Consider the following 23,944-nt stretch of genomic DNA (forward strand, 5'->3'; position numbering starts at 1 on the left):
GGCATGCAAGGGGAGCAAATAAATCTGCTCTTTCCTCATTACGGAGTTCAAACCAGGTCACGGCCCCATTAGCCACCAACCACGAGCAGCTTACTTATTACTGCGCGCGGCCGGCGGGGGCAGTGCTGGGGCCTGGGAACAGAGTCCGCCACCCAAGGAACATAAGACCTTTGTAACGGGCAAAGCCAGGCCAGGCACTAGGATATGCGTGATAATGGACATGCAAAACAATTGGAAATGAGAAATGACAGAAATTCCTAGGTTTAGTTCATGGACTAAAATCTCCAAGAGGCCACCTACTTCCCAAACCTTATACTTAGGCTTTATTTATTAAAATCAGTATCAACTTTTTCTTTTTCTTTTTTTTTTTTTTTTTTTTTTTGCTTTTTAGGGCCACACCTGCAGCATATGCAAGTTCCCAGGCTAGAGGTTGAATCAGAGTGAAAACGGCCGGCCTATGCCCCAGCCACAGCAATACAGGGTCCGAGCCGTGTCTGCGACCTACACCACAGCTCATGGCAATGCCAGATCCTTAACCCACTGAGCGAGGCCAGGGATTGAACCTGCATCCTGATGGATACTGGTTGGGCTTGTTACCGCTGAGCCACAACGGGAACTTCCTCAACTTAGTCATTTTACATCATGGAAAACCTGAATCTGGTAAAACAGGCACACTGTGATCAATACCTCAAGGTGGCCCACCTTGGCTCCCCACCACCCACCCACCCCAACCCCGTCCCCCAAAAGAGCCAACCTTTGCCAAGCACCTACTAAATCAACTCACTACTGTACTCAGCCGGGCCTTACAGCCAGTGTGCTAGACTCATGGCGGGTCTCTTCGAAGCATCTGGCACCGTTACCATGGAAAGAAATGGGCTCTGGGCTGACTGTACTCCCTGGGCAGGGTGACAAGCATACAGAACAGCCCCTGATGGAAAAAGAGCCTCAGAAGAACTAAGTGCAAAGTTAAGCTAGTCAGTCTGGAGTTTTCTGACTACCAGAGTCAGGACACCGTGACTCCCCTGGCCACTGGCTCACAGAAGGTCCTGGCCAGAGGCCGTGTCCGAAAGACAAGTTATCTTAGGACCATCTCACACCTTCCTGCGACAAGGTTTCTGAATAGGGGGGAAAAAAAAAACCTAGTAAGTACATACGTGATAAGAGCAGCAATCTTATAGAAATGGCATGGAATTATTTTTAGTTGAAGCTGATAGGATCTTATGAAAATGAAATGTTGTGGAAAAGAGTATTCGGGCAGGAAAAGGGAAATGCTATATTTATCCACTTCTCTCCCACCGCCCTTGAGCGTTTCCTCTACCTTGAGAAGAAAGCAATAAAACCACTCTCCCTCCAACATGCTCCCTCCCCCCAGAGACACACTGGTCTACGGGCCCCAGGCTTGGGCTGAGCACACGAACACACCATCTCGCTGGGTCACACGCACACATGCAGCCGCACGCTTCTGCGGCTCTCAGCTGCCTGTGCCCCCTCGGCCCAGGAAATCCCTCCAGTGGCTCTCAGTGCTCAGGGAGAAAATGGGGAGAATGTTCCTCCGGCCTCCTCGGGCCCACGCCGCCCCCAACTGCCCGTGAACCTGCAGCCGAACTACTGCTCTCTGTGCACAGAGGTAAGAATAGCCCAAGAATGTCAAGGACTCAGGAAAATCACCAGCAGTGTTTTCTCATGACTCATTCTCCTTGTCCCCATCCCACTTTGCCTCGCATTCTTAATCTCTATTTAAAATAAACTCCATGGAGTTCTCATTGTGGCTCAGTGGGTGAAGAATTAGTCTCGGGTTCAATCCCTGGCAGTGGATTAAGGATCTGGCATTGCCACCAGCTGTGGTGTAGGGCACAGATGCGGCTCTGATCCCACGTTGCTGTGGCTGTGGTGCGGGCCGGCAGATGCAGCTCCAATTCGCCCCCTCGGCTGGGAACTTCCATATGCCGCAGGTGTAACCCTAAAAAAGCAAAAATAAAATAAAATAAACTTCACAGGGGAAAAGTAAGGATCAGGTGAGTAAAAGTGGCAACCTGCCTAATCTGATGGAGCTGGCTGGCTAGTATAACACTTGACATAAAAATTATCCTACATAAAAAAATAATTTCCTTCCCATAAAAAATTCAAGCATGCTCATAATTTAGAGGGCATGTGGAGTTTCAATCCTTAGCAATTAAGAAGCTGAAGTCGGTCCACAGGGTTTTGTCCAGTGACCCTTTTAACTACTTGAAAATGATGTCTGATTATCAAATAACCTTATGGCTTATCTATAAAAGCTTCTCTCTAAAAAATATTGATCCTTGATTTACATGAGCAAGGACATTCTGAGAAGCCTTCTTAAAATCATGCATGACCCATTACTCAAGTTGAGACAAACACCAGGCCATTTCTTCTGTGTGAGGGTTTCTCTCCATAAGTCAGCACCTGGGGAAACTATTCCAAGCCAGTTCTGCATAAGAATGATAATTACTATAAATTCCAATCTCTATAGTTCCAAGGTGTGTGTATGTGGATCTCTCAACACTTGTTTTTAAAAGCTTCCTGGAATTATGTAGTGCTCAGGACACCAGCAAGCACTGTATTTCTCGATGGCCAGACCTTCTGCAAATTGATCTTACTTTAATTAAGACCTGAACCCAGGAGTTCCCGTGGTGGCGCAGTGGTTAACAAATCCGACTGGGAACCATAGGGTTGCAGGCTCGATCCCTGGCCTTGCTCAGTGGGTCGAGGATCCGGCGTTGCCGTGACCTGTGGTGTGTAGGTCGCAGATGCAGCTCGGATCCCGTGTTGCTGTGGCTGTGGTGTAGGCAGGTGGCTACAGCTCTGATTAGACCCCTAGCCTGGGAACCTCCATATGCCACTGGAGTGGCCCTAGAAAAGGCAAAAAGACAAAAAAAAAAAAAAAAAGACCTGAACCCAAATCAATAAGACAGCTCTGATGATTTCAACTAAAGTTCTGTTTGGAGGATCCTAGTGGAAACTTCCAAGAGATTCCAAGGCAGTATTTCCCCAAGGCAGGGGCCCCACAGAGCAGATTCCTGTGTCAGCCTGGCAGACAGGTGCAGCTCTTAGGCATGGCTGGGACTTGCCAGAGAAGAAATGGGGCTGCCTCCCTGGCCTAATTCTGGGGATACTTCAGCTGGCCCATAGATGCAAGGCTGCTGTTCCAAACCCTAAGAGCCTCTGCAGTCATTCTTCCCAAGGCTACGTTTCCTAAGGCTCCTTCCGGTCTTGTTAATATACCGTGGATTACAAGTAACTTTAAACCCTGATAACAGTATTGAAAAAGCCCAAACCAATAACATTAATAACGACTGTGGGTGAGCAATGATGCAATGGCAACTCTTTAAGGCTAAGTGCTTTACCGTTAACGATTTTACAGATGAAGAAACTGAGGCTTATACAGGCTAGTCTATTCAAGATAAAAAACTGAGGCTTACACAGACGAGTCTATTCAAGATAAAAAAGCTAGGAGTTCCCGTCGTGGCGCAGTGGTTAACGAATCCGACTAGGAACCATGAGGTTGCGGGTTCAGTCCCTGCCCTTGCTCTGTGGGTTAAGGATCCGGCGTTGCCATGAGCTGTGGTATAGGTTGCAGACGCGGCTCGGATCCCACGTTGCTGTGGCTCTGGCGTAGGCGGGAGGCTACAGCTCCGATTCGACCCCTAGCCTGGGAACCTCCATATGCTGCGGGAGCGGCCCAAGAAATAGCAAAAAAAGACAAAAAAAAGATAAAAAAGCTAGTAAGAGGGAGTTCCTGTTGTGGCTCAGTGGTTAACAAACCCAACTAGGGTCCACGGGGACGCGGGTCCGATCCCTGGCCTTGCTCAGTGGGTTAAGGATCCAGCATTGCTATGAGCTGTGGTGTAGGTCACAGACACGGCTCAGATCTGGTGTTGCTATGGCTGTGGTGTAGGCTGGCAGCTACAGCTCTGATTCGACCCTTAGCTTGGGAACCTCCATGTGCCGCGGGTGCGGCCCTAAAAAGACAGAAAAAAAAAAAAAAAAAGCTAGTAAGGGGTGAAGAGGGGATTTCAACCACAGCATGAAGGACTATTGGATCGGAGAGAGAAAATGTACTTGACGACTTCGATTTGATTCTAACAGCATCGATGACCCACAAGGCATTAGCTGGGGCCATCTCCAAAGTTCTGTGGAGAGAGAAGTGAACAGAGACCACACATGTTCTGGGAAAAGGAGAAAAAGACACGTTCATCCATAACAGAGTAACCTTTCCCTTGCTAAGAAAACTAGTCTCGGGGAAACTGCGCGGGGAAGAAATGCTCTTGACGAATGAATTCTTTCTATCAAGCTACTGTTAAAATTCAACTATTGCTAAAACATTTTGTTGTTTATTTTGATTTTGAATTATTTCTGATATTAAGACTTACTATAATGAACTGTCTTTCTAGAAAAGGAAGTATTTTCAAATATGCTGGTAAGAGTTTTTCACAGGAAAATGTCCCACCATGAATACCACAGCAATATTTCTTTAAAGAAGTATTTAAATGATGTGTCTCATCCTCCCAGATTATTGCAAGGTTATCAAAGACAAGTAATAAGAATACTGACGGTCACACAGATTTATAAAACCTCCCTCTCTCTTCTCTGCAGCAGGGCATGACTGCAAAACAGATCTGATACAAAAAATGAAAAACGAAGAAACTACAAATACGTGTTCAAAAACTTGAACAATCACTGATGGTTACTCCGCTCTCCTCTCGGCCTCCTGGCTAAGAATCTGAACACCAGGCCAAGGAGTCTTGCAGCAACAAGTCAGAGTTCCTCTCCTTTTTTATCTTGAACTCCATCAGGATTATGGCTGTTCCCACAAAATTGAATGTGAAGTTCAGCAAAACTAAACAAAAAACATTATCTTTCACCTTCTGTTCTGGAGCCAGGTCTGCTCCACCTTCACTTTTTCCACTGAGCCTCTCCCTAGGATGGCTCAGGATAACAATGACTTTGCATTATGCACAGGGCAGTTCTTGGGGAGCATGAGTCAGAGGCAGACGCAGACACCAACAGCGCCAGCTCTGGAAATAACGGCTGCAGCTCTTTCCTCCAGGGTGGAAGGTGGTGGTCACCAAGCCGGCCTTGCCCAAACCTCCCCTGTTGGGAGGTCAAAGGCCAGGGAAACAGGTAAAGTGTGTGTGTTCGCAGGCACGGGCACCCGAGCTGTACACGCACATCAGCAATCCTTTGTTGGAAGCAAGTTCAGCATCGTTTGGATCTGTTTTGTGATAATCTGGTGCTCTATGATTAGGTAAAGCTATTGTTGACTAAGCCAGTGACTTAATCTCTAATAAAGCCTCAAGGTACGCCGAGATTAGGAACACGGGAGTATCATCTATGCCTTCTCTCCAGCGCCCTTCCTTCTGCTGGGAAGGGGGGGGGGGGGCCCTCAACGAGGCTGAAACAGCTTCTCATTTGGGACGTCATCTGCCAGTTGTGTTGCAGAGAAAACCCGGGCAGCTTCTTTCCCAACCCATAATATTCCTACTCACTTTGCCCTGCCAAATGTACACAGAGTTCCAGGGAACTAAACCTTTTATGATCCAAGTTCAGCATTTATCGATACTGTTTTGTGGGTGGAGGTGGTTTGATTTGGCCTGTAAGCTAACAGCCAAGTTCAGCAAGACCGCAGAAAAACTTCCTTTTAAATGTGCAATACATCAAGGCGCGAATGCATTTAAACATGGAAAGCAGCCTTGCACTTTAGATAAAAAAAAAGATAACATTAAAAAATATTTGCACAGACTGAAGAAAAGGCATTTGTGAGTACCTTTAGAGCCTTCCCAAATAAAATGCCTTGTTCTCGGGTCACACTATTGTTAGATGAAAAAGAGCAAAAATATTTTCATGTCACAGCTGCTTGGTCCGTGACAAATATGACAAAAACTTCAGATAATCTGTGCCTTGTAAAGTTCACTAAAGGCAAAATTTCACACCGGCCCTAACACCCTTCCAGACACCCAGCTGTCTCACCACGAAGTCCTGCCCTCAAGGTCTGACCCAGTCCACGCCCACCCAAGCCAGGATGGGAGGGTCCTCGGGAAACTCACTCTGGACGAGGTTCTAGGCCGCCAGGGCTGGACTGGCAGTGCCCCCCCCTGCGTCTCCCGGCACTTCTTTCCCGCTGCCCTCCGGTGCCTGTGCCCCACGACGTGACAACGACCAGCCACACACGCTTCTCCCCAGGAACGCAGAGCTGCTCCGCTTCTACGGCTTCCTTTGAGGAGCTGCCCAGGCAGACAGCTGGAGAGAGCAGCGCCTGGTCTCAGGCCAGCACCACAGACCTCCGCGTTCTCACATGTAAACCAAGGGTTGGAGGGACAGAGGCCAGAAGGCTTCGGCCGACGGCCTAACAACCCCGGTTCTGCACCGGCTTCCCAGGGGATGCGCGCATGCGCAGCAGCGCGAGCGCCTCGGCACCCCCGCTCCCCCCCAAGCCGTCTCCCGACTCCATGTACTCTTGTGGCCCAGCGCACTCAAGTGCCAGGGACCTCGAGTGGCCTTCACGCTCCTCCAAATGCTTGAGCTATAATTTTTTCCGGTTATTTTAGACAGCTCCTTGCTGGTGATGATTTTGTTTTCTGAAGTTATCGGAACGCTTAGTTCTTCCCGGTGTTCCACGCAGCAGCACTGCCCAAAGATGAGCTTCCCACAACTCCGAGAACCAGGTTCTCTTTGCCAACGAGAAACGTGGCCACTCAACATGACCAAGAATCATTTCAGAGAATATAAGCGTTTCAAGACAAATGCCTGTATGAGAATTCACTTTTTGTCATGAAATACATTAAACATTGCAACCGTGCCTCCTGAAAGGTAACAGGGGTAGTTCTTCCCTCACACCAGAAAGAAACCGTGCAAAATGACAACAGAGGAGGAGTAATGCCCAGTATTAAATGTCTTTCATGAGCTGGTATGTGTATAAACGCCGTCAGCCTTCAAAGGAACTTCACATCAAAACAGTTTGGGCAAAAGAAACAAGAGCAACAACTGAAGGCTAAAAAATGATTATAGACTGACCTAAAATGGAGCTCTGCTAGAATAGAAATCCTATCCGCAGCCTAAAGAGCACTTTGAGAGCTTCCAGTTTGGAACAGGAACAATGACAATTTATTCTACTATAAGTGGACCAACTAAAGAGAGACGCAAATGAAACTGCAGATTAGTGCTGAGAAACAGGATCGGTCTTCTTGAATAAAGCCAAAGGATAGAGACATACTTGCATGCGAACTACTGCTATATTTGCTGCAGACCAAAGAACAATGACAGGAAGAAACCAAGGCTGTTCTTTTTCTCAGTCTGTAAATAAATTTAAGAATGTTTTCCTGTCTCACTATTGTGGAGAAGAACAAAACCAAATGACTGGTGTCTATCCACATGCCATTAGGTAATCAGTGTTTTACCATCTTATTTGAAGAGATGCTCTAAAATGTACTTACACTTAGTAAGCGCCAGCTGTTTTAGAGAAGACACCTCACTGCAGTCCCACAAGGCTCTGGGAAGATGAGTATCTGCCCCTTCTGATGGGATGACATGTGGTGGCACAGTCAGCAGGGGGCCACCTTGGGAGCCAGGCCTAAGCCACCCAAGGCCTGCGTACTACAACTGAGGAGCTGGGAAGGCACCCCTCACAGGCAACAACTGGATGTCATCAGACAAAATTCCAGACACATTAAGAATGGATCATTCTTCAAGGATCAAAAGAAAGCCACAACCTGGAGTTCATGTCGTGGCTCAGTGGTACACAGCCCTGACTAGTATCCATGAGGCCTAGGGTTCAATCCCTGGCTTTGCTCAGTGGGTTAAGCATCCAGCATTGCTGTGAGCTGTGGTGTAAGTCACAGACACGACTCCAATCTGGTGTGGCTGTGGCTGTGGCTGTGGCGTAGGCTGGTGGCTACAGCTCCAATTGGACCCCTAGCCTGGGAACTGCCATATGCCGTGGGTGCAGCCCTAAAAAGATAAAAGACAAAAAAAAAAAAAAAAAGAAAGAAAGAAGAAAGCAAGCAAGCCACACCTAACAAGGCTACATGGACAAAGAGGACCCTGAGTCACAGGGAGTCAAAAATTCCAACAACTCCAATTGATGCATGAGGACTCTAAGCAGTGACTCATTTGGGGACCTTGGGTGAGTCTGTAAAACAGAGGACAGAAAGCATATTAGGATTATCTAGACACTTATAGATCCTCACAAGAAATAAAAGCCTTCAGTATGAAAAGCATGGTTCAACACCCATGAGAACAGCTAAAGAAGTCTGATGGTACCAAGTGTGGATGAGGAAGCAAAGACGTAACCTTAAACAGTGGAATTCTTAGTAGTTTCTGAAAAAATTAAACATATACCTACCATATGGCCAAACCATGGCAATCCAAGGTAGCTACCCAAGAGACACATGTCTGCACAAAGATAATTAAACCACAATCTGAGAGCCAGAAACGGCAAAAAAAAATCCAAACGTCTATCAACCAATAATAAACAAAGTGGAGTAATCCACATAACAGGATACTTTATAATAAAAAGGAACAAAGCACTGATACATGTAACATGGCTGGTCCTCAAAACATTCTAATAAATGAAAAACAAGCCAGATCCCAAAGACTCAAGTGTGTGTGATTCCATTTATGTGAAGTTTCTCAAAAAGCCAAATCGATAAAAACAGAAAGCAGATGAGCAGTTGCCCGGGGCTAGGAGTAGGGACGGGGATTGACCACACATAGACACAGAGAACTTTCCAGTGATGGACATGTTCTAAAACTAGACTGCGGTAGTAGCTGCACAGCTGCATATGGATGAGCCGTACGGCAGGTAAGATATATGACATAAAACTCAATGAAGCTGTTGAGAGAGAATGACAGTCACTCTCTTCTGTTGCCTACGGGAGCACTCAGCATCCTTTACCTTACTGTCAGGAATGAACATAAAAGTGTGGCTTCAATACTTAAAACTAAAGCTCATATGCGTGATAGGTAAGGAGAAAAGACGAGAAACCAGATTGCATATGAACAGAGCCCAGAGGTCTGCTCTGTTTTTCTTCTGGATTCTTTCTGTGGTTCATCATTAACATCTTATGCCCTTCGTGGGTATCACAGATGTTTCTCGGACACTGAATGAAAATCACCACAGAAAATTAATTGCATAAGCATTAAACTTTCAGTTATAATGAGGCCACATAAACTGACCACTGCTGGAGTTCCCATCATGAGGCAGTGGTTAACGAATCCGACTAGGAACCATGAGGTTGCGGGTTCGATCTCTGGCCTCGCTCAGTGGATTAAGGATTCAGCGTTGCCATGAGCTGCGGTGTAGGTCACAGACGCGGCTCGGATCTGGCATTGCTGTGACTCTGGCGTAGGCCGGCAGCTACAGCTCCCATTAATTAGATCCCTAGCCTGGGAACCTCCATAGGCTGCAGGTGCGGCCCTAGAAAAGGCAAAAAAAAAAAGACAAAAAAACCCCAAAAATCACCCAAAAAACTGACCACTGCTGCACTTTCCATGAAAGTGCCAGAAAAGGGGAAACATATTCTGAGACCATTTATTTCCCCCACTTTACATGGTTTCCTTGATGTTAACTGGCAAATGTTTGTTGTCTTGCTTTCATATATATAAACGTGAATCTTCACTTATGTATGATCTAAATTTTAACATTCTGAAAAACCAATGCACATTTGATTTACAGAAAGATACATAAAATGATCAATGATCTGGATATATACTTAATGCCATTTTGGGGGCCCCCCGACAAGTCCATTTGTTCTCATCATCAAAAAAATGAAAGGGCATAGAACTATTTTTTAAAATACCATGAAAAAAAAAAAAAAAGAGGTCATCTGTGGTTCTAAAAACACGTGGGCTACTTTTTGAATAACGGAACACCAGAGATCCAAAAATCACAAGAGGGGGAAACTCTGAAAAGCTCTGGAACTTGAAGTCATCACCCCTAACTCTCAAAACATTCTCATTTCGCATTTTGTCTTAAAACCAAATATTCATTAGGAAGGAAAATGCCCAAACAGAAAGAGGCAAACAAAATGAGGAGAAAAAAAAAGAGAGAGAGAGAACTAGATTGAAAATTTTACATCTTCAAGTTGAGAGACAGCCTAAACGTGCTACAGGACTTTGACTGCCCATAGGTGAGCCAAAAAGAAATGGAGCTGAGCCCTGAACAATGTGAAAATGTGCCCGGGGTCCTCTCGCAGGGGACAGTTCTCAGCAGTCAAGACTACAGTATGACATGATCCACAGTGGGCTGAAGCCAAGGATGGGGAGAAACCTCAGTATGGAGGGCTGCCTGTGAGTTACACCTGGACCAACCTCCAAGTTGCTCGCGGGTCAACTACAGATTTCAGTTTTCAGTATGTTCTCAGGAAGACAATCTGAATTTTGAGAACAGAAATTATGCTGTCCTCAACTCTACAAAGTAACAAAAGTTAAACGAACTGGGACACATATTTGTATCCTATTAGTCTGGACAAGGCCCGTGAATAATGCAAAGGGCCCCAAATGATAGGATGTCCTTTCTTTATGAGATCCAAACTGCTCTGTCTGCATACCTCATGTACCTCTGGTAACCAGGGTTTGATTCAATTGTTTTCTCTTTCTCGTTTTCTACATCTCAACTGTAAACTTTCCGAGGACTGTTTTCCATGCGTCTCTCTTCGCCTTACTCAGGGTTTTGTATGTTGCGGAAATGCAATGGAATAAATACATTGTTTAAATAAATATAGAATTTAATAAGGAATGCATTATACACAGACTCATAGACAGTATTACATTTCTAGCCTTGGGTTTCCAAATCTTTCTGGCTCATGAGTGTCAGCAGAATTTCTATGATGGGTTCCAGCCTTACTTGCAAAACATGGATGAATTTATTTTTTAAAAATCACATATTCAAATAAAGACACTAACACTATTTATATGGATGTCAATCAAACCCCTATCTGTGCTTACAAATCAGGTAAAAGCATTAAAATGGATTCAGTTAACTCGATTACCCAATTTCCCACCATAACTTCCAGCCTGCATGTGTAAAAGGGTTGCTTTATCAAAACAAGACCCAGGCATGGAAACTTTAGTCCCGGGTAGCCTCAGGTAAAATGCATCATATACTCATGTCCTTAGTTTGTGCTATACTGGTTTAGATTTATTTATCACATGCTGTTGTGTAAGTGATCTTTGATATGTTGTGTGTTTTATCTCCAGTGGCCAAAAATGACATCTCCTGTTTCTTTGGTATTTTGCAGCAGCTTCTTGCACAGGGTCTTATATACAACAAATCCAAGAAAACATGTTGGCTGATTAGACAGATTTAAGTTTTCAACTCTCCTCATTATAGGAAACAAAGAGTCCTTTAATTTTTTTTTTCTCCTGTGTATTGTTTTAGGCACATATAAACTGAAATCACATAAACCCAAAGTTTTGTGTGGGAAACTAACATATGACAAGCAAGAGGGTGAGAAGAGTACAATGGAGATGGCGTTTTCTAAATGAGATACTTGCAAAAATCACCAGAGCTTTTAGGCCAGCAGTTCTCCCCGAGTGGGTCTGGGTGAGTTTATTTGCTCCCAGAATATAGACAAAAGATTTCATTAGTATCTGCTTTAGACGTTTCATAAATAAAAGCCAACTCAAGTCCAACTGCCTATAAAATGAAGTACTCTAAATTTGTTTGTTTGTTTTTTAGGGCTACACTCGAAGCATTGGGAGGTTCCCAGGCTAGGGGTCGAATCAGAGCTGTAGCCGCCGGCCTACACCACAGCCACAGCAATGCTGGATCCGAGCTGCATCTGCAACCTACACCACAGCTCACGGCAACCCCAGATCCCCAACCCACCGAGCAAGGCCAGGAATCGAACACGAAACCTCACGGTTCCTCATCAGGTTCATTTCCGCTGCGCCACAATGGGAACTCCTGAAGTACTCTAAATTTTAAAGTTCCTGACAACAAGGGACTTTAAAGAGTAAAAAGAAAGTAAAATAAATTGAAAGCACTCTATATATAGTGTCTCATTTGGTCTTCAAATCTATTCTCTGAGTAGGTAAAAAAAGCAATCATCATTGTCATTTTACAAATGAAGAAAATAAACCACAAAAGCAAGTGCCAACTGGGAAAATGGACCCAACAATTAAATTTACTAAAAAAAAAAAAAAAAAAGTTTGGAATTTCAAGAAGAAAATCTGGGCATCTAGGAGAGATGGTTACTCTAAGGTTACTCTAAGGTGGAGAAATTAGACCAGCATCAGACTTTATGCAAGACAATGAAATGGAGTAACATGTTTAAGAGAGTTAAATAAAGAAAACATGAGCCAAGGATTTTATGTCTAGTTGAACTGATCTTGGTGTATAAAAAGCACAAACTTCTGAACATATACAACCTTGGGAAATATTGTTGCCCCAAGCTCTTCCTGAGAAATCCACTACAGAACTAGCTTCAAAAGACCAAAATGAATGAAGACCAATATAAGGGTGGATGGTGAGCATTAAAGATAGATTTACTTACAGAATTAAAGCTCAGTGATTTTATAAAGGACACAGTATAATATGTAACAGCTATATGCTCTGACATTGTGGATACAGTACAACCACCAAAAAGGGGAGGGAGGATGGGAAGAGTCTATGAAAAATACCATTCACGTGTTGATTGTATTAACAGGTATTTATCTAGGCGTTGAAAGATAACACTTCAAGGCACAGGATGGAAGATAAAGAGGGGAGGGGCAAGAAAAGGTTAATATCTAATTTTGCTCTTACTCACAGCAGGAAGTCAATACACAAGAGCAAAAAAAAAAAAAAAAAAGGGGGACAAGCAGCCAAAATATGCTATTATGTCAAAGTAACCATTAGACCAAAACACACAAGACTTCCTAAATACCAAAAAAATGCACGAAAGAAAAAATGTATCATAAAACTGTAAATATTAATTTTATAATTAATATAAATGAGCTTAACTGGTCTATTAAATAAAAAGAGTTTCAGATGAAAGTAAAAGTCAAGCAACAAACGCAAGCAGCACATAATTAGGTGGCAGAGTTGGGGCAAGTGTCAGTCTTCCTGGCTCTGAGCTCTCTTTACAGAAGAGATGAAAAAGATGACCCACCACGAAGCCGGGAAAGCTCTACCAAATGCGCTTTAATGAAAATCTCTGTCATTGAAGAACAAAATAAAAACCTAGACATGACTTTTTTTAATGCAATAGCCAGGTATGACTTTATGGAAAGGGGCCACTTGTGGGATTCATTCAGCTAATTCATTCAACAAATATCTATTACGGCTGCAGGTGATCGGGTGCTTTTTTAAGTGCTGGAGATGCCAGACTTGAGTGTCATTTTTCTTTTGTGCAGAGACCCAGAAATATGAATGAAAACATGTTGGCCAGACTTAAAGATACATGCTAGTGCCGGCCCCCTAAAAGAAGATTAATGGAAACAGCGATGGGCCCTAAACTCACTGACACCAGTAGGTGCTACTAAAATAATGCATCTTATTAGTGCCATATGATATCAGGCACCAAACAGCAGCTCATTAAAATGCCTGAGATGAGAATGACTGCCAAGTAAAGCATTCTGTAACAAGAATGCAACCAGTGCTTCCTATAAAAGTAACTCAAAGTCACGAAATTTTTCTCCGCCCGCCCTCCTTTTCCAGCCAAACTCTTATGTTTTATATTAAAATGGCTTTCCTCTCTCACAGCACGTAAGAGTTGATGGCTGCTGGCATCAAATCTGCTAAAATCAACAATAGTGTAATTATCTGCACACTTTCAAGTGTTTTCAAAATATATGCTGGAGGGGATTTTCCTCATTTAGAAATGTACGCTTTATGTTGGTGGTCTAGGACTGTCGATAGCCTGGGTTAAAAAGAATTTTTAAATCTTGCCCAAAGCATTCTTTTCTGCAGCAATTATTCGATGTGCTTCTAATTCGCCTACCCTCACAAAGAAGCGTTCGACACAGTCTGCAACACCCTCATATCATATTGCTATTTTGTGACACTACCTTAATGGTACATTTACCTGAGCTGATACATGTAAAGCACTTAGAACAGAGCTTGACACATGACAAGTGTCAGCTATAATTATATTAATAGTTCCATTCAGATTCTTTTTAAAATATGTGAACAAAGTACGTGAGGGTAAGTAGGTGACTGTACTTTAAATTTTCCCCATTATGCCAGGTGAAAATGGGAATTTCAGTATACTCAGAATTCTCATTTTTTTGTTTCAACTGCAGGCTTAAAAAAAAATACATCTACAAAACAGATGAAAATTTAATGGTGTAAAATCATACACATCAGACTTCTTTCCTGAGGCTACCAAAAAACCACTTTATCAGCAATTCTTCCTTGGTCCGGCTAAGAGAAAAAAAAAAAAAAAGCAAGCAAGCAAGCAAAGAAAAGCCAAGATCTGATGAAACCAGATCTAACCTGAGATCTGGGAACAGAAAATGTATTAAAAAAGGGAGCCCCACATAAAAGACTGAATTTCAAATATTTCAGCAATAAAATAAGGAATTGCATATTAATGGCACTGTAATTACCCCTTTTGTTTGGTTTCTTTGTAATTATTTTTAATAAATTACGCTGCCTCCCCCCATCATTCAAGTAAGTTGTCATCCAAAGGCACAATCAGTACAACACAGGACACAAAGCCACTCACTGATAGGGAGGGCGGCTGGTGCCTCAAGAGCTGTGACTCATTAGAATCCATAAAGCTTTTCTATGGAGATCAAGTATCAATGAAGCTATTGTCAGAGACTACAGCTATATAAATGTAGACTAGTTATGAATTCTCACAGGGCAAAGGCACTTTCGAAAAGAGGAAAGGGCACCAAAATGCCTGGGAAACACTCAGCACGAATGCTGCCTCAGTTGCCTAACAGGGGCTGCCTGGGCCTACCCTTTTTGCTAAATGCGGGTAGTTCCTATAAAGGGAAGGGACCCCGGGGTTCAGCACTCCCTAAATTCCTCTTGGGCCATTTTGCCAAGCTTTGGATCCTGACAGCTCTGCAGTCAAGCCTAACACAGCTGCCTCTGCTGCTACAGATCCCAGAAAGAACCAGATAATTTTTATGAGTCTTGACTATTGTTTTCCAGAAATCATAAACCAAATAGAAAACAGACCTTTGTCACCAAAGACAAATAGCAGTAAAGCACTTTATTAAACAGTTGATTTCAAATGTGTACCTACCTTTTTATCATGTTGAATATTTCAATATTAGAAGTGTAATAAAAACATTCTCTTAGACTGTGTGAGCTTTTTCAAGGAGCCATAAATATGGCAAAAATGCATAAACCAAGTTGGGTTTCAAAAATCTCCTCTGAATTACTACTCCTACCAAGGTTATTATTGATTTCAGTTCATAATCAAGTGTGTGAAAAGAAATGACATAAAAGCAGAGTGAGAATGCTCCAGAATTTAGGAAGGATATTATCACCAAGAAAATAGTTCTAGCTTTTTTTCCCTCAAAGAATCAGAGAATAGGCTTCATCATTTGGCTCCCACTAACATGGCCAATAAATATTACAAATCCACATTTTCACAACCATCTTCCTCGATTTTTATGGTTCACTCCATGTTTCAAGGAAAATTTCACCACATTTTAGGTAAACAGTTTTATGCTCAAGGGTGTTATTTTTTTCAACTGCTGGCAGAAAAGAACAATTAAGGTAACCTTAAAGGGTGCTTTTGGAGTTCCCGTTGGGGCTCAGCGGAAACAAATCTGACTAGCATCCAAAAGGACACAGGTTCGATCCCTAGCCTTGATCAGTAGGTTAAGGATCCAGCATTACTGTGAGCTGTGGTGTAGGTTGCAGACGTGGCTCGGATCTGCCATTGCTGTGGCTGTGGCTAGGCTGGCAGCTGTAGCTCTGATTCGACCCCTAGCCTGGGAACCTCCATATGCTGTGGGTTCGGCCCTAAAAAGACAAAAAACCGGGGGGGGGGCTTTTGTTGGAAACCATGTGTAGCTAGCGTTTCTTATGACTAATAGCTGCAGAGGCCAGTCTCACGTTTGCCAAGATTACTCGCCTGGAAACAAATGAACACACGTGAAGGGTGGCTTGTTAATAATAACAGCAAATGTTGGCGCCACTGAATTTTCAATGTTTTGAAAATATGCCAATGAATACTTCCGACATCATAATATACACTTACTGATGACCAGAAATAACGATTTTAAAATTTGTTCTCTCTATATTATCAGCTGTGCATAGAGTAAAAAGGGTGTGGCTTCTGTTCTGAATATGAAAATTAGAACTTTCTTCCTCTAAAGAAATCAGAATGCATTCAGATGTTTTCCTCAAATACATGATGTCATAAATTATTGTTCTACGATATATCCTAACCCTTAAAATACTGATAAAAGAATTATCAAAAACTATTATTTTACACATATATATTTATAAAGACATTATATTAGCCCTTAATCTTTGAAGCTGATGAATAATTTGTATTTATCTTTGAATCGCTCACAGATAAAAGCAGAAAAAAAAAAGTATTTTTCCAAAACCAAGAGCCATTTTAGTAAAATCTGTTAACATTATTTTTAAAAACACACATTGTACGATTCAGTGTCGCAATCACCATTCTTTAACCCTCCCCTTGCGGAGCAGGCTGATCCATTTAGCCAAATTGTTCTTTGTATAGTTGTTCACGTTCCGCTTGCCTTTCTGTGCACAGATTATTCAACTAAAGGAACCGAAATAGTGAAAAAGGAAGAATATCAGAATGTAAGGAGAAAAATATCTGAGGACCACAAGAAAAAAAAAAAAAAGATGCGTTTTGTAATTTAAAATGAAGAAAAACAAGAAACAATATAAAGGGACTCAGTTATACCAGTGGAAAGAGCACTACGACATAAAGCGGAGATAAATGTCACCAAAGAGAGGACAAGATGCAGCGGAAAGAATGCTGCACCTTCAGAAAGACAAGAAACGAAAACCTGTAAGACGGCGTAGAAAGACAACAGAGCTGGTGGGTGGGAATGACACGACACAGCAGTACAGGCCAGGAAAGACCAGGAGAGCATCTGAAAGCACTTTTCTGGGGGGGTACCTTGCACTCCCTCAGTTGACTTTATTTCCTTACGCGTTTTTAACCCACAGCTGAGCCCAGGATAAGTTTGTTTTGCTTCTCCTGAGTTCACGGAAAAACTCAACTAGTATTTGAAGTTACACCTGACTCTGCCTCCCACTTACTGCCTTCGGGATTTTAAGAGGGGGTCAATACTGATTCCTGCATTATTCCATTCTTTAACATTCAATTCTTCACTTAATGCCCGTCTCCAGACCCTGGCCTTGCCCCACTGCTCTGTTTTCTTTCCTCGGGCAGGTCAGAAGACTGCTTTCCACGGGTCGGTAAAAATCAGAGGAAAAATGTCATGAGCCCAGCACAGCTAAAATCAGACTAGTTATCCTCCAAGTTCGCCCATCTGGGCTGAATCCTGTTTGAGGCCTGAAGATGCAAACAGAGACTTGGGGGATGGAAGAAAGGGCAGAGGGATGAGAGACAGGGGCAAAGATGACAAATGACACAAATAAAAGCAATGGCTAGATTGAAAATGTACCACCTACCAGAAACAACTAAAACTCATCTTCTCGTTTTGCAGTTCCATAAAATGAATCAAGGCAGAAAATAGCACACTTTTACTTTAATGTTGCAGAAAATCAGTGGATGCATGAAAAAGGAGAAATTGACGACTTGGCTCCTACTTGTGGCATGGCAAACATTAAAAAGAAAAAAAAAAAAACATACTTGCTAAAGCCAACAGTAAGTTAACTATCTAGATTCCTTCGAATAACAGTTTAAAATCTCAGCAAAAGGTCAACAAATGACCGAGGTCTGAAGTCTCATTACCACAGAATTCGATCTGCATTTTGGAAGAGACATGCCACTCGGGCAGAGGACACACCTCAGCTACCAGCTGCCTGACAGCTTCTGTGCTTTCAGAACTTGTTCTAATGCCCTTGGCCGCTGATCACACCCCCTTTCTCCCTGCTCTTGAAAACGTGGTCGCATGTTTTGCCTCAGTGAGCGCCAACCCCTCTCCTAGGCATGGCAGACGCCACACGGGGGGGCGGGGGTGGGCTCAGCTGCTGGGCAGAAGCAGGAGGAGAGATTGGAGACACTGATAATTAACACTCTGGGACAATTTTGAAATGCCCCATCTTTTTGCCCTCCCCGCCTCCACGCTAGTGAGCTTTAAGCTTCATCCCCCGATGCTGTTCTCAACCTACTTCATTTTCATGGCCTCTCTAAAACTACTGCCGCCAGTTTCGGAGGAAATTTAAAAGTGCATCCTCACCATAAAGCTCTAACACAACAGCCTCTCTCAAGGACAAAAGGCTCAGTGAAGAACTCCAGTTTTCCTGGAAGGCAAAATCCTCAGTCCATACCTACCCTTCTCCGTCTCAGGAGGCCCTGGTCAGGGCGTGGGTGTCACAGACATGCTTACTTCAAGTTCTGGTAGTGATGGTACCTGGTAATCCACAAAGACAAGGACTTCCCCTTCTTTTAGGCATGATACATGGTATGCTTGGGTCATTTTATTTTTTTGCTTTAAAAAAATAATGGCTCAGAAAAAAAAATTTAAATACTAAACAAGCTGTGATTCTTTTTCCTTTTTCAGATATTTTCTGGTCTCATCTATCACCTCGCAAACATTTTTAAAAACACCTAGACCATGAAAGTTAAACAAATACAACCTACCACAGCTCGCTGAGGTACGGTCGGGAACACTCGAGCCCGTTCAGAATGACAACTTTTTCTATTACTGTTTAACTGGAGTGACATGTAGGACTCTTTGTTTAAAAAGGGAAAGGCTTTTCACACATTGGATGTCTCCTTACAAATGACGAGCCACCTAGGCCATTACTTTTTCCCATTCTCTCAGAAGCTGCCCTTGGTATCCTTAAACGCACTCTGAAACCGTGGTATCACCTTCGTTAGGATGTGCTTTGTGCACATTCTCAGACGCTGCAATGCCCATACTAAGGCAACACATCCCAGAAGTTGGCAGCAATGCTATCAGCAAGAATTTGGCTTCAGAATCAGAAGTGATTCATCATACGTTCTAGCAGCAGAAAAACAACACACCGCTATTTTAATCCCTTGGTGCTTTCAAGAGGCGAAAAACAGTAAAATGATTAAATCACGAGCCACAAAAATCAGACCTGCTGTAACATTTGTAAAAACGTTATTCATTTTTAAGAGTTTCCAACGGATCACTCAGGAAACAACAGACTACTTACCTTATTTCCTAATATTTATGACAATGACAAATCAAGTTTTAACTTAATACCATTTCAGGAGACAAGGGGTGGTCCAAACTTCTGCAAAGCAGCATACTGAAATTCTAAATTTAGAAAAGCAAATTTCTCATTTGCTTTAGTATATAAAATCCCTCCCAGTGTTTCAAAAGTAATATACTTCTTTGGCCTTCCCTCTCCACTTCTGAGATGACTCTAAAAGTCTAAATGAATGAGTGAGGTATTGTGTATATTACAACCCAACAGAGAAACCTGATACTGTGGGCGATTTCTTCAGAACACCCCCTCTCTGAGATATATATGTAATTCCACAAATACTACTGGTCTAATATAATAATGAAACTCACTTATGCTCTAATGCTCTATTTAATGAGCATGAAAGAAATCTCCATTCCGGATCATTCTCACTTCCTGAGTACATAGTGTGTTGAAAATCGCTAGGATTAGCAACCAGTATTTCTATAGAACTATCCACGTAAATCTAAGGCTTACAGTAAATTTAACTAAAATTTGAAAAAAAGGCGGCGGAGGGGGGGGGTGGAATTCTATTGTTGTAACCAAGTGCTCTGGGGCAGGCGGGGAGAGTGATCAAGAACTCCATCCTGTGCTCTTTGGGGAGCCCCTACCTTTGCAAACACTTCTTCGGTCTCCCTTCGTTTCCGTTTTCGGGGTCTCCGGTTCACTCGAACCCATTTCTCGACCTGAAGTTCGAAAACCATAGGGCATTTTAAATGCAGGACGGGTCCTGAGAACCGCCCCTTAGCGTGAGAAAGAAACGATCGACGGCCTCGCGACGCAGCCGTCCTCCGCTTCACCTGGGGAGGCTGCAGGCACCTTTCGGGGCTCCCGAGGCCGCCTCCGCGCAGAGGGCCCTCGGTCTGCGGGGAGCCCAGGCCGTGACCTTCGCCCCGGCCGCTCCCGCAGTCACGGGCCCGCTTGGCCGCCCCCGCGCCGGTGCGCGCCAGAGACCCGGAACAAGGGCCATCTTACCCACCAATGTCGCGCGTCGCCGCCAACCGAGGGCTCCGCGACAGGGATGCAATGCGGGACCCACTGCCCCGGGAGGGAGGAGAGCGCCGGGACCGCGCCGCCCGCACTCACCTCTGCGCTCACTTGCCGAGCGAGCCCGCACTCCTCCCCGGCCTGGCGCTCCCTCTGCAGCGGCTGCGGGGGAAGGGGACAGAGTCAAGTTTACCCCGGGAGCCGCCCCAGCCTCCCTCCCCAGTGCCCCACCAACTCGGCGCGCCGCCCCCGTACCTCGCCCGCGGGAGGTGAGGGTGGGAGCCGGCCGCTGGAGTCCGCGCCCAGGGCCGTCCGCCCGGCCCGCCCGGCGGAGAGCGGCGGACGCTCGAGGCCCGCAACACCTAAGGCGCAGCGCGGGCGGCGGGCGGCTGGCGGCGCGGGGCCGGGGCGGCGGCGCGGGCGGCGGGCGGGCGCTGGGGCGGGGGCGGGGCCTGCCTTAAAGGTATAGGCGGCCGCACCGCCCTCCCGGCAGGTCGCCTCCGCCCCCGCCCCCGCCGGCGCGCCGGCTCTTTTATTGTTCTCCTTGCAAACATCTTTTTTCTTCTCCCCGCGTACGGCCAGCGCCCGCGCTCCTGCGCCCTCCCACGCGCGGACCGACCCCGGGCGCGCACGCTTACCTTTCCACCCCCAACCCCTGCGGGCTGCTCGGGTATCCGCGAAAAGATTTCTTGGCCGCGGTGGGAGTAAAAGTGCTGCCCGCTGGCAGGAAAAAGGGCTGAGCGGGAGAAGCGCCCGCACCCCTGCGGCCAACCTGAACTCTCTCTTCGGGTCAGAAACCTAAGTGTCCAGATGGCCATCACGCAGGGAAAGGAACTTTCCTAATGAAGTTTTCTCCGGGAATGGATCAGACGCCATTAAGTACACGTTTTTCAATGGCCCCTCCGGCCTCCGGGGCGGTGGCAGGTGACCTCCCCGCGGAGAAGCTCGGAGCGCGTAAAAGGCAAACGCCGAGCTCCTTCAGCGAGTCTCGGGAGCTAATGCGCTCTGGCTAAGCGCTGCTGGCGCCGCTCTCGTCCATTCGGTGGACCCCCCAAAGCCGCTTGTAGAATTTAAAGAGGAGGCAATGTCTTCCTAAATAGAGGGGAAAGTTTCCACTCAGTTTATAAAAGTGTGCGATACCCTCAATTTTTTCCGCCGACCCCCAAAAGACTTTCCTTCTTCATCAGAAGTTGGCTGAACCAGCCTGGGGGGTGAGTGGTTGGGGAGAAGAGTCGGGTCGCACTCGTGTTTGCTGATCTTGACCATTCCTTTAACTTTATCGCATTTCTTTAAAGAAAATCTGTCTTGCCCTCTCTTTATTGCTACTTCATCCTTCTTTCAAGATCAAAAGCTTCAGATCAAAGCCAAGATCAAACTCACTACTTTAAATAGAAGCAACTTTGCCGTGGAGTATTTTACACAAAGGGGAGTTTCTTAATAGAGACATCAGAGTAAAGAACTTTATTTTATCCCTTCATCCCATATTCATAACTGGGCTACTTAAAATTATACTGATGATGCACTTCTATTTCCTAAAACAAACAAAAGGGCTACTTAAATGGGAGATTTCTGACTTTGTTTCTCCCAGACTACCGAAAAACCTATGGAGAGTTAAATCAGCGTATTAACCATTATTAGCTAAGTGCTATGAATTGCATGCTCATTTGCTAAAGATTTTTCAAAGTGTTATGGAGTCTTTCTATACATAACGTACAAACCATCACATACAATTTTTCTACTGTAAGAGAAATGCCTAAAAATGGATAATGGCTTGCAAGTCTCAAATGCGAATACGTACAGGCAGGTAAAAGTTACAAATGATGGATTATGGAATCACGAAGCTTTTTATCATTTTTAAATGGAAATAAAACTTTGAACTATTTAAGCTTCCATGCTACTAATAACAGTTCCAGAAGCAATAGAAATCTTATCACTGAATGACATTTCCCTTTACCCAACTAGAAAATTTTTCCTTGGAAATTCACTATCCCTAAGAACCTGATACAAACAGTTCAATGTTGATGTACAGTGTCTAAATGGACCTTTCCTAAGTGTCGTCGTTGTTGATTTAGCCACAATTGAAAAGCGTGTAGTCTTAGAAGGAACAAAAACCAATCCAACAATTCAGCAGCAAGAAGAAAGACAACTATTGCTAATTAAACCTCAAACAGAGTACTATGAAGATCTGCTGTTACAGCTGGGTAGTTAGTACTTAAAGGCTTTCCCCCCTTATAATTTTCTTCTGGTTGTGGTCGCAAATATACACACACTCACTTCCTCATTCTATAAATCCCATTGAGCGAGCCCGTGGAAAGATCTTAGGAACTGGAGACCTGGGGACACCATCTTGCTGCCCATTGACAGGCTCCTTTCTTCCTACCCCCCCAGTTCACAGAGAACCCAATGGTTTCTGGCACTAGCTGAGCAAAGAAAACATCCTACCATCACTCTGAGTGGGTAGCAAAAGCTGGGGTGCCTATTAACTTGTCTCCTTTGTCTTCTTGTGCCTCATCATCACCCTTACCCCCACAATTCACCCTCCACAAAGAAACCAGAAAGGTATTTACAAAGGTAGTTCAAATGCTATCACTTTACTACATTGAGAAGGCCTTTCCTTCTCTTCTTTGCCTGGCTGGCGCCTACCTGGTCTCTAGTTCTGGGCCTAAGACTTCTCCAGAAAGGTCTTTCCTCACTCCCCCATCCAAATTATGTCACCTCACTATTCTTTCTAATCATAGCATCCTACTTATTTCCTTTAAAGTAATGATCTTTTATAGAGATTTATTTTTTTTTATTTTTAAGAGATTTTTATCTTTTGGAAAAATTAGTGCAGATAGCACAGAATTCCCTGATGTAACATAACCCATGGTTTCCTTTATTATTAATATTTTGCTTGGTGTGAGACGTTGGTTACAATTAATGAACCAATATTCGATACATTATTAACTCAAGTTCATCGTTTACATTAAGGTTCACTCTTGTGTTGCACAGGTCTATTATAACTATTTTTTTAATCAATTTATTGAATGCCCATGTCTCTACTGGACTTTAAGGTCCAGGAAACAACAGGTCCTCTCTTCTCTGTTCCTGACTTTTGTCTGGTCACTAAAAACACTGCTGCCTGGCACATAGGAGATGCCCAATAAGTGTGTTAAGTAGGTGCATAGAAAGATAAAGGAACAGATGACTGAATGAATGACCCATGAAATGTCATGGGGAGGAGATCTTAAAATGAAGCTCTTTCTAATTAACTCCTGTTTGTTTCCCCAGTAAAACACCTTAATTTGTCAAGAGCATAGAATTGTGCATTTTTTAAAAAGAGAGACCATGGTACCCTGGTTACATGGCCTGGGTACGTCCAAAATGGACTTTAAAAAAAAAAAAAGAAATGGAAAAATAAAGTTCCTAATTCCCTCATATATTAATCACGAAACTTGTATTCCAAAAGGGTGGTAGGAGCTAAATTTAATCTAGAATGAAATATGAACATAGTTCATGACACTGGAAAGAATGATTCCTTTGAATCATGTTCAATATCACCTCAACACATTTCTCCTTTTGTCTACCTAACCCTTCCTCAAGAAGGGAGGAAGACCCCCTTCCTCAACCCAGCATCTGGAGACTTGAGGAAGGCCACTTTTTAAAAATTGGAATTCTGTACTTGGG

The 23,944-nt window shown here is 44.0% G+C and overlaps 1 protein-coding gene across 5 annotated transcripts in view; it reads right to left on the minus strand.

The window, feature by feature from the left end:
• Positions 1-23,944, minus strand: part of AOPEP (aminopeptidase O (putative)) — a 395,656-nt gene that overhangs the window by 60,582 nt on the left and 311,130 nt on the right. For all 5 annotated transcript variants that reach the window (XR_007131178.1, XR_007131175.1, XR_007131177.1 and 2 more), the window contains exons 12-13: positions 20,378-20,440; positions 19,903-19,977 (exon numbers count right to left, since the gene is read on the minus strand). Coding sequence is in view for 2 of the 5 variants with exons in the window: in XM_047754794.1 (XP_047610750.1) it covers positions 19,903-19,977; positions 20,378-20,440 (138 nt within the window). In the remaining 3 variants the exon portion in view is untranslated. The remainder of the gene's footprint in view (positions 1-19,902; positions 19,978-20,377; positions 20,441-23,944) is intronic.

This window comes from Phacochoerus africanus, chromosome 12 (genome assembly GCF_016906955.1).
Source record: "Phacochoerus africanus isolate WHEZ1 chromosome 12, ROS_Pafr_v1, whole genome shotgun sequence".
Lineage (NCBI taxonomy): Eukaryota > Metazoa > Chordata > Mammalia > Artiodactyla > Suidae > Phacochoerus > Phacochoerus africanus.